At 36.5% G+C, this 16,320-nt stretch overlaps 1 protein-coding gene across 1 annotated transcript in view; it reads right to left on the bottom strand.

The window, feature by feature from the left end:
• LOC148816177 (potassium channel subfamily T member 1-like) overlaps nucleotides 1–13,442 on the bottom strand; it is a 127,651-nt gene extending 114,209 nt beyond the window's left edge. The window contains exons 1-2 of the mRNA XM_088940735.1: nucleotides 13,297–13,442; nucleotides 1,617–1,784 (exon numbers count right to left, since the gene is read on the bottom strand). Coding sequence (XP_088796861.1) covers nucleotides 1,617–1,784; nucleotides 13,297–13,442 — 314 coding nt within the window. The remainder of the gene's footprint in view (nucleotides 1–1,616; nucleotides 1,785–13,296) is intronic.
• Between the last annotated feature and the right edge of the window lie 2,878 nt (nucleotides 13,443–16,320).

Here is a 16,320-nt window from a genome sequence, read left to right on the forward strand (position 1 = left end):
ACCATCAGACATATCAGAAGCTGAAGCTGAAACATGGGGAAAGTACAGTCAATGCTAAGAAAAGGAGGAACATTTTACAGTAAGAGTTGTGGGAATCTGTAACAAGCTAACAAGCTCTTGTTAGTAACCTCTTCTGTCTGTATGTCTAGGTATCTGAACTCTTTCGACACACAAAACATAGAAACACAGAGGTTAACAAGAAATATTCCAAAAAATGTATTGCTCTGGGAAACACAAAGACCAGAATACATCCCCCCCCCATCAGCACAAACATGATATTGCAGCCACAGGGTCCAAGCTGAAAAATATGCCAGTCAGAAAATGTATAGCAGTTTCATTCTCTGAGGATATGTTGGTGACATCTTCCAGCTGCTCTCATTGCCTATGTAGACTATTATTAGATTTCAATTTGGTGTCAGCAGAGAAATTCCACAAAAATGTGTGTTTTTCAGTCTCAGTCTCACAACATCTCACCATTGACTGACATTAGTTTCTTACAATATTACGGCTTTTCTGAATGTTTCTATTGTGTTGCTTAAAGTATTAATGCCATCTTTCATTAAAGCTCCCTTAATTTGAAACTGGCATGACTCATCGGCTGGTTCTTATTTGCTGTGTACTGTACAACATTGTACCGTTAACCCCCTCTGTACTAACTTTAGTAGGAGTCCTGCGTAATTTTTACTCTGAATCTGTACATATACTGTAGATAACCACTTAAAAAATCTGAAGCAGAAATTCATGTCTTAGCAATTTTTTAAAAAAAGTAATGACGTATTTATGTACAGAAGCAATATACGTGAAAAAACTACGTCACCTAGAAAATTTGGTCCTTATAGACGGAACTACAGTACGTAGTAAGGCAGTTGCTTCACATTTTCTAAAGATAGCATTAATTTAAAGTAAACTACAATTTGCAACGATTCTCACGAGTGATGTATATGCCAAGAACACCCTGTGCACACACACCTGATTAACATATTATATAAGGGCTCAGAACATGTGAAAGAATATTCAGAACAACAGACATTTGTTGAAGGTGAAAATCGTGACTTCCCGCTTATGAAGAAAGCCCAAGGCTAAAAAGCAATTAAAAACGCCTCCGTGACTGTCTTTATAGAATTATATTAAGAATTGACCTGAAAGTTGATTCTGATAACTTGTATCGCATTTGCATTATCAACACAAAGACGCTAACAATAGATAAATACAGTAGCTAAAGGCCATTTTTAAATACACCTTCATTATGACTGCTAGTTCTCGCTGAAAGCAAGAAGGCATATACAAACCAAGGTCAGAACTGACAAAGGTTCGGCATGACCCATAATGCAATTGCTGTTTGAAATAGGCGAATTCATAAGTACATATGACAATTAACAAGCACTACATTTCATGTAAGTGAGAGAGAAGGATCAAAGCTGTTCCGAGTACACATTCAGAGAAAAAGACTGGAACAGAAAATCATTCAGCCTTGTCCTTAAAGCAACTCTGCAATTTACAGTAACGCCCCCCACTCAGCCGGCATTCACACGCTTCAGCACCAGGAATCAGGACAGCTCCTTTCACAAGTTCCGGAAGTTTTCACGGATAATGCTTGAGCGTAACCAATGTCTTACCTATCGTCGTTCTGAAAGGATTGGTCCCCCAGCAGTAAGTCTCGAAATCTGTATCGGGGCGGGAGCGGCGGCACCTCCGAGTCCAACTCGGTCATTTTAAGATTGGAAATATCCAGAATAACTCCAGCGTTACTGCTGCTGTTCTTCTGCACAGTTTCAGGTGAGAGCCTGTGAACAGAACGACAGTCCTTCAGTGACCTCCGGCCGGAGAACACGGGCAAAGTTACCCTCCCGTCCCCGCAGGTTTCACGACTCGGGATCATTAAAAATACTTTTCTTTATAAGAACGAATGAAGCTTGCGGGGATACACAGCGAGTGATATGGTGAACTCAAGCAGCACGCTGCCCGTCGACCCCACAAAACATGAATGAAAAGCAACCATTTGAACTCGCAAGAGCACTTCAGGCTCTCCAGCGCTTGCCTTAACACCTGCACATCCTTTTCGTGTTATCTGCGCTATATTTATATAGCAGCTCCGCGTCCTGCGCCGGTTAGTTTCATTTAGGCGCCTATAATTGTCATTTAACACCTATGCAGGGATTACCCGTAGCCTAAAGTAGAGATGGTTATATTAGTAATGGCAGCTACATAATTTGAAAAGCTAATTAGGACATATTGTTCTTGATGCTTGCCTCATGGAGCCGCTTGCTTTATTTCCTCAAGGTCCATACAAAGTCAAAACGAAGATAAAAAAAAATGCAATTTTGTTCATTTTAATTTAGCCTAGATTTATAGTCTCTCCCCATCGGGAGTATTCAAAGTAATCCGTTGGTGCCAAATAACCCGCCGTGTGATTTGGATAATATTACAAAGGAAAACGTTTGGCTAATTAATGTATGTGCTGTTTGAAAGCCCTGAGAAGAAAACTGCTGAAACTACTGAAAAACAAAGAGACCAGCACGATAAAGTTGGTCAGTGTTCGTCCTCCTTGCTTTTACAATTCATTAATACCCCCCCCACTCCCCAAACATCTATTTCGTGAAAATCGCTCAAGATTAAATCAATTTAATATTCAGTCACAGTGCGAAATACATAGAAAAGGGAAGAGTAAGAAAGGCTTCTTTAATTGCTTTGGCTGTGTCTTTCCCAAAAGGATCTACACCTTATCTCGTCGTCTTAGTCCGATGAAATACTACTGTAATTATCTAGTTCTGATATCACCCCTCAGACCACACTCTCCCCAATGTGATCTGTTACATGAGATCGGGAACTTCATGCTGCACATTGGTGGTGGAGGGGAGTCCCCATTACCTGTAAAGTGCTTTGAGTGGAGTGTCCAGAAAAGCGCTATATAAGTGTAAGCAATTATTATTATTATATTATTATACTGTACTTCATGTTTCGCGTGTCTTCTGAGCACGGAGGGATGTTGCGCAAAAGATCTTCAGATTTATGTGAGTTGAGTTGACTTGTTAAGCAACGAAATGTCCGCTTGTCCCATTGACAATCTAAAATGATATATTTACATGTAAGATGTAGGATAGGTTCATAATGTACCTACTGTATATAATTGCAAACGAAAGCAATATTATTCAAGAATATATTAAGTGTAATCAATATTGTTCCTTAAAATATGCATTTGTCATGTGTGGTTTGTGACATTACAGTTAACCTCACTTATACCCTCACCCTTTGTCTTTAATTAATTTACTGTAAATTGTAAATATACTGTACTGTAGTACCTCCTAGATCCATCCCAGATGAATGTGTACCAAACAAAACCAGACATGTAATTGTAATATGCCTGGTTAATAAATGGTAGTAAATTCAATACCTAATTTAACTAACAACATTTTTTAAGCATCATAAATATTTAAAATATTATTATTATTGGACGTTGACTATCCAAATAATTGCACTCACAAATGTAGTTGTAATTATGTCAAATAAAGTATGTTCCATGCAAACAAACATTAATGTAATAATTCATTATAAATCCCAGGTAAGGTGTAAACTTGAATCATGGCACAAGATTAGTAGTATCCTTGTTAATTAACACTACTGAGATTGCTTGCCCATGATCCACTTTAACACCTGCATGAGATACAGTACATGCCTGTGCATTGCAATTGTGTGCATTCAGTAATCAGCATGCATTTTGTGAGAAGAAACTGAAACTCTGGAAGAGAGAGAATCAGCAAAACAGTTTTATTTTCATTTTTACTTGGCACGTTATCTATCAGGTGATCTGGTATCAGTCCTCTTAAAATAATGTACTGTAAGGAACTAAAAAATGTTGAGTATTAGTAAAAATTGCTTTGGGGTTTTGAAGATGGGTTTCTGCCCTATACACATTTCCCTTTCCTTTGCACTTATACAGCAAAATACAAGCTGTATATAGCTTTATTTCCCTAATCAAAGGCAACATTCATAAGATAATCAATAATTTATAATGGAGTATCACATTTTCAATAGATTAATGTTGCTTTTTAATCATCTATCATGTCACGTGTGACGCTCATTTTTGATAAACTTGAAGGAATTTAGACAAAGAAACAAAGATAAACACTTTGAATTATTTTCAAAAGCATTGTGCATTTCTTTAGCCCAAGTGTAATGGCGTAGAACTTTTCCACAGAGTTGTCTTCATACTTAATGCAGTACAGGATGAAAAACAGGCAGCTGTAGGGGGGAAAGGAAATTTCCCTTTAACTAAGGCTCTGTTTTGCAAGCTATGACTATGAGTTTCAGTGAATTAGCTCTTCCAACATGAGAGGCTTACAGTATGTGCTGTTGAAGTCCCCAGCCTGTCTGTATGATTGGCATTCCACATGCTTGGGTGATTTACTACATCAAATATTACCTGTCGCCACTGGAACTCTGGGAATGAGATCGTGGTCTCATGATTGCTTCTTCATAGGAGGTTTGAAATAAAGAAAAAATAAACAGTGATTAATAAAATGTCCTGAGTATTAGTCACACATTCAACTACAACATGGACATTATTAGGTAGATCATGTCCAAAAAGCAAGAGTCATGTAAACTACGTTTATTGTGCATACACTATGACTTCAATAACTTTATAAACACAGTATCATTACACTTAGATTAATTAATGTGTGAAAATTAAGGACTCTGCAAAGCGCAAACCTGATCTATTGTAAGGAAGAAGGTTGTTAAGAGTTTAGACATGAGATTAAATACTTTCTCTTGACCCACATACTTAGTGGCATGTGTACCTGGACAGAACATGTAGAGCAGATGACTGCTTAGAAATATGAAAGATTTCATTCCTGATGGAAAAACAATGCCTTCATGAAGAGTCATTTTCAGAATTGGTGATTTGTGGGTGGAATGAAGATTTTAGTTGAATACTTGCCTGCGTAGGGCTTAAGTTTAACTCAGAAAGTAAATCTAAATACAAAAAAATGGAATGAAGAAACAAGGAAAGGAAAAAACAAGCATTCAAGAAGACACAAATGAGGCAGAGGAGTGATGATTATATTAATTTCTATTTCAAACATGCGACATTATCAGAGTCTGAGATTAAATGGGTGATGCTGGTATTATGTAAAGACAGAGTTATTTAAAGGAGCACTATAAAGGAGCACAACAATTTTTGTAAACACTAGCAGGCATGCATTAAAGAAGCTTGAGAGGTTCCATTAGCTAACATTCAGCTTTATCCTGGACAAAGGACTGAACAATATCAAAGGCAGGAGTTGTATACAAGAACTGGACACATTCATCATGCAAAGCAAGAAGGTTAAATGCATTAATGCAGAGGCTGAAGAGGGCAGGATTTTTAAGGCTTTCAAGATTTTAATCCAAACTGGGTCAACAGAAACTACTAGAAATGACTGAAATTACCTGTAATGGATTTTCAATCAGATCCACTTGCCTTACTTGGTACTTATGGTTCATGAAAGGAAAGTAAGTGCCTGTTGGTTGGAGATGTGGCAAGTTCTGAACCTATGTCCTGACCAAGCGCCCTTATTGGTTAAGCCACTTGAAAGTTATTTGCTCTAACCTAGGTGAACTGTATCCTTTTAAACTTCACCCATGGATACTGGGAAGGAGGCAAGAAGAAAATTCTTTATCCCTGAACTAAAAAAGCAACATTGGAAAAGTGGAATACTGAGATAAATCATGTTTGTTTTTCAAATAAACCCAAATAAAATACAGTAACTGTGGAAGTTAAAGTAAATTGGCATTTATTTAATTTCGCTTCACGGCAGTGAAACGCCATCTCAAAAACTGAAGGTTTAATTTCACACTCTACTTTTACCAAATTCAATACTGAACTCATTCGCTTCTTCTGAACTGAAATCACAGTGGAATTCGTGGGATTGACTGACCAATTCAATCTGTTGAAGACTGAAGATTAGTATAACAAGTAACATAGGAATAGAACTGTCAGCCCTGTTCTGTAGTCCCATGTTATATAGTTGCCAATAACAGATACAGAGGAACAGAGGAAGGGAGCATGGATCTTCAGTATTGAACTATTTGAATTCATATCAGATGTGCAGGCATTGTTTCAAATCTGTGTTCATATGCATGCAACAGCACTGTTGGGCTACAAAACACTTTGACAAACCATTGGACTACTGTAGTTAAATCCAACAGGATAAGATGTTCACATTTAATAGAAAGATCAGAAGAGCCATTTTTAGAGTACAAAGATTAAAATGATCAGATCTCTAATTCCTACACCTATACAACTGAAAAATAACATAAAAAACTTCCTCCATGTTTAAACTTGTCAAAGTGCTTTATTATTTAGATATAGGTGCTGTATTTGTTTCAGAAGAAAAGGCTTACAGTAGGTGAAAGTATCTAGATGACACTGGCCAAATGACAAACCTTAATATCTCATAATATTTTGAGAAAACTGTGGTGCACAATTCTTGTTTGATTGCCATTGTAATCAGATTAATGAAAGGCTATGGTTTATTCAGCTGTAAGAGAGAAAATATCCTCAGCTCCTGGATACAGTTTTGTCTCACATAATCACAAGGTGACAGGACAACTAGTTTCACAGAAGGAAAACTGTCATCTGTTCATTATATAATTTTGTTGAGTTGATGTGAAAGCTCTGATAACACCATTTAAACGATAGGAGAAAAGGATTGTTTTTGTGATCAGTACATGTGATGTAAACTGATAAGACCAAGTCTTTGTCTCCCTTTATAGCTGCTTCAGTCTCTGTAAGATAAATACTATCCGTACTACCTGAGATAAACTTAGATCTCTTTGTGTCCAGTTTATTTTCAAACTCCCAACCTCCCTTTACACAGCAATGAGCAGACACTGAGTCTTCACTAATTTAATAAAAAGTATTATTTGTCTTCTGACTTTAGGATGATATTATTAATTATAATGATTTTAAACATTGCATTTATTACTATAATACACTGTATACTGTACATTATATTGTAAAAAATGACTGTAACAGGCGAAAACATTTATTTGGTTGTTTTGTTGAACTAATAGTGAAATCAACACGCAATCAGAAAATAATCTATTCTAGGCTAAATTGTGAAACTGCAGAACTGAAGTGTGAGCTAAAAGGAGTCTGAGATTAGTGATCATCATTTCCTGAAACAGGTAAATGTCTGGAGGGATGAAGAATACAAATAATCACCATCTGTGATGTTAAGTGTAAAGCAGCTCATCTTGTTCCATAATTAGGTTCACGTGGGTATACACCCTTGCCGCTGCCGCCTCAGGTCAGCCCCCCACCGCTGGGGACTCAAACCCAGGCCTCTGGCGTCACTCAACTGGGACCCAGCCAGCTGAGCTAAAGGGAGATCTCCCGTCAGCCCGATGGCTGTGGTCCCTGCAATTCACAGGGAAGGGCGGTGACGTCACCGCGCTGGTAAGCCGGCTCGCACAACCTGTAATGTCGGCCGTATGCGTTACAGTATTTTTAACAAGGAAACAGTGCCTTACGGTCAGTTTAAAGGAATGTTACTTACATACTGTAACTAAAAATATAAAAATGTCTGCCATAAACCTGGCCAGAGTTAAGTGTTTGTAGTCAAGACTTTTCTACCTGGATTAAACTGTCATTAATACTGTATAGTATACCTATCTATTTTTTTACAGGGAAGCCAGCAAATCAATTGGTCATTAACAGCAGTTTGATTTTCCTCTGTGTTGTTAGGATTAGCAGTTATAGAAAGTTGCATTTGTAGGAATAATGATCAAATTAGTTTTTCATGTCAACTCATAAATTAGAATCATATGTTGGGGATTTACACATATCTGAACAAATATCTGATACGAATTTGTTTTTTGCTTTAGAATTCATATGGTGTTCACAGCTATGATTTTTCTCTGTCAATGTTACTGTCGTTATTGTTAGTAATTAATTTTCACCTTCCTTGATGAAAGTCAGTTTTTCTAGCTTGTCTCCAGTGTAGAGAGAAATGTTGAAAGACAGGAGGACAATGTTTGTAAGGAGTTATTAGTTACGATGGTCCATTAAAATGAACTTGTATTTGTGAAGTCCATTAGGAGTGTTAACAGTGTTAGCTATAACCTAATGGTGGGATCTGAGTAGTCTTAATTTGATTTGAGTTCACCTGCTAACATCTAAATCTACAGTATGTGATCAAGGACCCCACACCATTTTGAGGCACTCTCAAACCTAATAGCATCCAATTTCTGACCATGAGCATTTTAGTCGACAATGCAATTAACCAAATACCAGCTTACTAGTTAGTCCAACTGTATCTTTAACCCTTTTTTATTCACTACAATGATTTATATACAGTACCAGTGGTTTCTAACCACAGGCAATATATACAGTGCAACACAACGCTTCATTTCAAGATCTGAACAGAATCAAGAGGACACACGCTTGCTTTTAAATCTCTTTGGCAGGGGAATGGTCTACAATACTCTAATCAATTTAAATGAGTGATCAATGGAGCTGAAAGTTCTGTTAAATCAAATACTTGAAAACCCCACAACCATTCAGATCCACTCACTCTTTGAACATTTTACCTTTTTCTGCATAATGTTGCACAAATATTGAACTGCAGCCTGAGTTCAAAACTACAGGAAAATAGGCTGATTTGGCGAAGATATATGTGGATCAGTGCCAGGAAAAGAACGTGTATATCTTTTAGCAATTAAGTGTTGAAAGCATAGACAAGAATGCATAGATTTTCATGTTTATGACAACAATAGTAAGCATGTAACATCAAAAAGATCTCTGCAAAGAAGCTTAAGGTTATGTGTTGAACACTAACTCTAGTGCTGTTTTCCACATACTTGTACAGTACATGACTAGGATTCAGCAAAAATGCTTCAGTCAGCTCCTTGACTGATCTTTAATTCTGAGCTATTCTCTTGGAACATACTATCTGAAATGTTTCTGCCTTTATCTCCTCTTCCTCAAAAAGAACACACAAAAGTGGAACAGAATCAGGTTTCTGGTAATTTATGGATTTGAAATTGATAAGGTAAGAAACAAAGAGCAATATAAACCCTACATATCATGATGGGTATTTCTGAAACTTTTCCAAATTTAAAAATCCATCAGTCTATTGATATTTAGAAAAGTGCAATTAATTGCCCATTACACAATAATGCCAAGATACTGTGTTACGCAGTCCATTAAATTATCTAGCAATATCCTGGGATTTTCATTTGCATCGAAAGAATCCAAAGACAGGCAAAACCTTACCTCTAGTTAAAAAACACTCTTTTTTCATTAAAAAACCTTCTCACTCAACATCTTTTTACTGGATCTCAGGTGTGTGCACCCCTGTGATGACAGCTATGAGTAATGAAAGTATAAAAACTGCAGAAATCAGCAGAATGGAACAGATGCCTCCAGGGTTATCATGCCTAATAATGTATGGCACTGGACTGGAACACAAAGTATGTAGGCAGGCAAATTCAGGGAGTACATACTGCACATAAATAGAAAACAGAGACCTTGAATGTATTGTGTATTGCACTGCTGTCCAGTGCATTAGGAATGTGGGGGAGGGTGTCTGTTTACCATTTTTCTTCAGCAAGAATGGAAAACAGTCTGTATACACCTCCAGTTTCCCTGTATCTTTAGTGTTCATACTGCAAGAGCCTCCCAAGTTCTTGCATAGAAAAAAAAAGAAAGTTTCTAGTGTTTTTGGTTTATGGCTTCCCAGCACGATAGTTGATCTGGTTGATACTGTAAGCAGAGGAAGTGTATGTTTCATTTCCCAGCAGGAAAAGATGACCCACCCACTTCAATTGCACAAAAAAGACCAACCTTCCAACCCACCCACATGTGGAAGAAACCACCTGCAATAATGGACAGGTTTGAAAAGATTGCAGGTGGCAACATTCTCTGCGGATTAAAGAAGTTCAACAAAGAAGGAGAGTTAAGTCAGGACTCCGTGTTCTGTTCAAAGCCCTCATTTTCAAAATTGCAAGCATTAGTCATACAGCGATACACCACAAGAGACAGTTAAGTGACCTGTGTCAAAGGCACTTAAAGCAGAACTTTCAAAGACAATTACCCATCAGATACGACAGGGTATTCTACATTTTTGGTGTTCAAGTAATAATCATCTGCGTCAACGATGATACTGTAACTCAAGACAAATCTGAGTAATCATCTAACAATTCACAGTGCATTTTACTGATTTTGCATAACTGGATTATATCCAACCATCCTGTTTCTAACTGCTTTATTCCATTCAGGGTCGTGGAGAAGCCGAGGCCTATCCTGGCAAGCAACGGGCACAAGGCAGGATGCAACCAGTCCATCACAGGGCAGACAGAGACACAAACAGTTTTACACTCAAACCAGGGCCATTTTTCCCAGAAGCCAATTAACCTGTCACTATGCCTTTGAACTGTGGGAATAAACTGGAGCACCTGTAGTAAACGCACATGAACATGGGGGGAACACATAGGTACAGTCAAAATACAGGAATTCAACCCAGAACCCCAATACTGTGAGGCAGCAATGCTAACCACTGTACAACCATGACATCCAGTAGGATTTTGTGTTTAAGATTTATTTTTGTTAAAAAATGGCAGTGACATCCAGCTACAGTATAAAAAAGGAAATCAACCAGCTTTTGGCAGCAGAAAGCAATAATTATTTTTTTTAATGTATTATTAGTGGGTTTCACTTCAGTTGATTAAATCCCCTTAGAAAGCAATAAGTGTTTTTAATATAGGCTCTTGTGTTATTTTATTTTTAATGTATAGATGGTGACCTTTTTTTTGACAACACAGAAATATCTTCCAAGCATCTTGATGCTACAGAAAATTGTTTGAAATATAACATTATATATATATAAAATTATAAATATAAAAGTAGTAAACAAAATATCAATACTGGAATAAAAGATCAAAACTTAATTATATTAGTAATCTGCCACACACAACAGTTTACAATTGTGTAAGATGTCCCTCTTGAGAATGCACAATAATATATCTAACATTAAATGTTCCTCAAAATCAAAAACTAGATATTATGTTCTAACAAATATCACCTTCCAAGATCCATAATTACTGTAAGCTTAGAATGTTAAGCGTGAGTTATAATTAGTCTGATGTAGTCCCTGGTATTCTGTTTGGTTGAATGTCAAAGAGAATTCAACCAAGAATCAATCACAGGATTTGATTTTTTTATTGTGCATATGTTTCTATGCCTAATAATAATAATACCCTTCTTAGACTTTCAACTCTAAGTTTTTTTCAGGCTCAGCTCTGTTTTCTATTTTGAAATACGAGTCTTTATCCTTGACCCAGTTATTTAACTAAGTTTTCGTTTGTATCCTTGTTTTTATTGGTAAATGTGATATGTTCGTTATCAAACAGAATCTAGTAATTGCAAATAACAGTCTTTAGTACATGATTCAAAAGATCTGTAAAATCCAAAAGACAAACTACTGTAGAATGACAGTAGGAAACTGTGATGATTAAATTATTTAAACCTGCATTTCATGTCTTTTAAAATACAATATAAATGAGACTGGTGGACTTAATATAGAGATTTATCTTATTTTGCCTTAAAACAGTTTCTGTGTGTTTAGTTGTGCTTTTACTTTTCTCTTCCATGGATTCCTATGGGTGGTTCAGTGCTTTAACACAATCTGCAAGAGTTCCAAGAGTTTTCTCCTTGGTTTCAGTTCACTTTTTGCCTTGGGTAATTATATCAACCTGCACTTAACTCACGTTAAGTTATGTAGTTCATATGTAATTATGTGCTGAAGTTACTCAGGAGTGAAGGATGCAGCTTTTTGAATACATACAAAATTGTTCACTTAAGGGTAAAGTGTTTCATGGAGCTTGTCTGCCTTAATTATAATTTAAGTACTTGTATACTGTATACAGGTAATTGTAATCATTTATTCTTCGTTCTACTGTATTTGATTAAAAAAACTAGGAAACGGTTTGGTTTTTAATGTTAAATCCTTGCTGCCACTTGCTGGTAAAACGTGGCAATTGTGAATTTCAAAATTAGGAAACCTTAGAATAATTGAATCCGATTTTACAGCCGTTTCTTAAAACTGTCCTGTTTCGGAATCTTCGGAAACTCTCTCCTCCAGATTACGGCGCTTTTGAGAAGGAAACAAAACCGCACAAATGTGCCTAACTTTGTGCAAATACTGTACATTTGGGGTTATAAAAATACCTGAAGATACTAACGTTAAAGTACTGTATAACAAGCGATTAGTCTATGAACCGAATATATAAATATTAAAAATTAACGCTACAGTTAAAAGATTCGGCCATTTTATTGCTGTCTTTTGTATTGAGAAACAAAAAATAACAATTCATTGGTAAAATTAAACTAATATTGTACTGGAAGACAATTACCAGGAAATGTCTTCGGTTTACTTGTGATTTTAGAAGGCCTATCCAGCAAGAACCTACAGTATGGTTGCAGTTACCAGATAAACTGGCAAATTGAAATTCTTTATTGGTCATTGGCATTTAATTACCTTGGGTATTAGCAAACCAACATTTATTCTAATTCGCTTTAAATTGATTGTCACTGTTAAACCACCAGGTAATTCAAATGATAAAGTTCTCCGTTTTACTTCACACATTACGAGAACACTTATTTATTGCAAAACTGAAGTGCTGGCCTGGAGCACTGCAGCTAACATACAATATTTGCGCAACATTGCTGGAGTATGTTGGATTATTTAAAGGGTCCTAACCCAAATACTCACTATACACTATATCGCCCCCCACACACACACATTTCATTCATTCGAGTTATTGTATTACCATGAAACTATCGTTTTCAATATCACCTCATAGGATATTTTAATTCACATTACCAATCACAAACTTTTATTTAATCGAATCATTATTTTGCTTCTACCCACTTCTTTTTATATGTGTTTTTGACGCTGTTAGTATGAGGCATACACCGTATTTCCCGAAGAGTACTTTATAAAACACCAGATCAAAATAGAACAGATGAACAATTTCCCGACAGCACAATTAAACATTTCATGGTGCAAGAAAAAAAACTGTTCATACGCAACAATATATGCACTAGTTTACGACAGGCAGGTAACTGGCTAACCTGAGAGAAACAGGGAATTGCCTAAAGTTTGATCTCAATGGGCAGTGTGTGCTGCATTACGGTTAGTCCCTCATGTTTCGACCTCTATCGTAGATTTGCAACTCATCAATCATGCTCTTACATCAATCTGGTAATCTCCACTCTGAAATGAAAAGAGAAATTTAGGAAAATCATCACTCTACCTGGCTGTGTATTTATGCGCGGTCCCATCATCATAAACAAACGTCTGGTTGGTATAACACTCGCTACACATCTTGGATTGAGCCCCAGCTGATCTGTTGTGGAGAGCTGCCTTTTCGAAATCGCCGTCTTCCCTTGAAAATTTCATCTGAGGCAAAACAGGAAGCTATTCTTCCGGAACACAGTCTCAGGGATGCCCGAGCAAGGCATCAAGTCCAATATCTCGTCTTTTGAGCATCTCTTATCAATTTATTCTTTAATACATTCCGTAAGAGAATTAAGACACGCATGTTTCCATCACATTACCAGGTGTATGAGAATACATATCGCACAAAAATAAACATAACTTATTGAAATGTCAATTCATTGCTTTCGTGGGTGATTCTTGAAAGTTCAATTTTGTCTTAAATACATTTTAATAAAAAGCACAAAACGCCAATTGGCCTGTACATTTCATATCATTTTCTTTGATCATTACAAATGCATCTTTTAAAAAAAAAACACATAGAAAACCACAAATATCTTTCCGGACCGTATATGTCTTTTTTAATAGCTAAAATATACCTGGACTAAACTAAACTGATGTTCTTGAACAGAATCCAGATTTTTTCTAGCAAGGCTGCTTTTTATACTTAAAGGCGCCGCCTATGGGAGGGTTTTAATAATGCATGCATTGGTTTTCCAGTCTTTTCAAAATTGTCGATCACAAAATGTATTTAATCTGGTTCAGAAGGAACGAGAGCTTAATCCCACTATTTCCATGCTGTTTTGTTTTATCGTCAATCATTTTTACACCAATATACTGACACTTGTTCCTAGTGCTGTGGTTAGAAAAAAGGGAAAAATCCAGTATTTTGCCCTTGGTCTCACTGATGCAGACGTACAGTACTGCGCTTCTATATTTTAGTAAGGAAACCATTATTTCATCCAATACAAATAACTGTAGAATTTCAGTTTCGCAGTTTTGAGAAAACTCCACAAGTCCTACAGTATATCATTTTTATTAATGATGATAAGGAAAAATACTTCTATAGTGGCTTTTTATAAACCCTCGGAATTTGTTGTAGTTTAAAGAACCCTTTTCTAGTGGCATTAAATGTAACTGCAATTGTTGAAAATGTACTACGTCTCGGTACATTTTCCATTCTCACTTTGGGCACCAAAAAAAAAGGAGCATACAGTATATTCTTTTGTGAAAGGATTACATACAGTATATGTAGCCCACAAATGAAATGAATGATACATGTACAGTACATACTTGAATGCTATACAGTACATACAGGCTACTGTATGTGTGTGTACTGAATGAAAAAAAAAGTCAATGAACATTAATGATAACTCGTGTAGTGAACGTTCGAAGTCTTTTCAGGATAGTTGCGCTATTCATGCCAAGGTCATATCGGCACCAACGTGTTTTAAAGTATGTTTGTGGAAGTCCAGTTAGGTTCGGCCACTTAAATGTTCCCCTCAATTCTTCACCTGCACTGCTACTGTACTGTATAGTACTGTATATGCAGTAGTCATTAACGTGGCGCAGAGTGTCTGAGAGCTGGTGTACTGTACTGTACGTATAAATGCTACTGTACACTTCGGGATGAAAAGCGCTATATAACGTGCAATAAATCATTATTACTTATGTTGTTCTCTAGTCACAAGCAATAAGGCATTTCTTAATATAAACTGCTTGCAATGGTTCTCTCCTTGCAAGCAGTGAATAACATTATTCAATTAATTTCTCCCCTCCAGTATGACGCACGCATCTATGCGCGAATCGTGTTTCCAAGAGAATTTTGTTTAGGATTACTCATAACGTCAGATTAATGCACTGTCATGTGTGGTCCAGGCGGGAAGATTTATTATACACTGTAGCTTGTATTAGTATGCCTACTGTTTGGTATGGCATAAAGAATTTAATGCTGCACGAAATGCAAAACTGATTTCATTTATCTTATCTGCTGCAAGGGTGCAAGCCTCTGGCTAATGTCGTCTTTGTCAACAAGAAATTGTTTGTGGAGAATAAGTCTGGCTCAATAAAGGTTTAATTAATTATATGAAAATCAAAGCTTTGTCTTGATTTCAAGTAGCTAATGACTTTGAGGAATCACTAACATCAATACCTTGAAGACACTGGATAGTTTTTTCAAGTTCAAAACAAAGCACTGAAGCGTTCTGATAAAACATCCATTTTCAGACGTTTTTGTCCTGATGAAGATCGCGATACCGCCTCATCATGACACTATTTCACTATTTTAAGAAGCATTTAATATACGCAATCAAGATAAAGTATAGTTTCGCTTAACAACTTTATCAAACGCTTCTCTAATACAATAACCTTAACGCCTTTCTAAAGACAAAATATATATAAACAATTGAACATTTTAAAAAAATCAAATTTATGTTGGATACCAAGCTATAATATGCAAATAAATAAAATATAAGAAAAATGCTCTGATAATTAAAGCCTAAATCAGCTGATTTAAACTTCCAAATTGGAGATTAAATAAACAGTTCTGGGTGAATAAAAATAACCCCACTGGATCCTGATATTCTTGTGACTATAGAATTTACTGCACTATATGCACTGATTGATTGACTGATTGACGCTTTTTGAACTATCCACAGTGAAGGTGAGGTCCTTTTTTGGGCAATCTGTCTTGACCTGTTCAAATTCCAATCATTGCAGATGCACTAAATAAGGAAAAACAAATTTAATCTGAACATGATCAAATTTCCAAGTCCAGTGCAATCTCTATTTCTATATCCTTGCCCTCTCTGTAGGTGGCACAGTGGTGCAGTTGTAGGACTGCCACCTCAATGCTCATGGTTCTTGGATTTTATGTTCTACTGCATATGTCCCTGCCTCTAAATTGTCTCTGTGTGTATAGTTGCCATGTAATGGACATTCCATCCAGTGTAGAGTCCTGCCTTGAACCTTATGTCTCTGGGATAGATGCTGGCTGTTGTGGCCCCTACCTGACCTGAGCAGCTTTTTGAAATGGATGTACTCTCTGCTGTAATAACCATTT

This window comes from Atractosteus spatula, chromosome 23 (assembly GCF_055471065.1).
Source record: "Atractosteus spatula isolate fAtrSpa1 chromosome 23, fAtrSpa1.hap1, whole genome shotgun sequence".
Lineage (NCBI taxonomy): Eukaryota > Metazoa > Chordata > Actinopteri > Semionotiformes > Lepisosteidae > Atractosteus > Atractosteus spatula.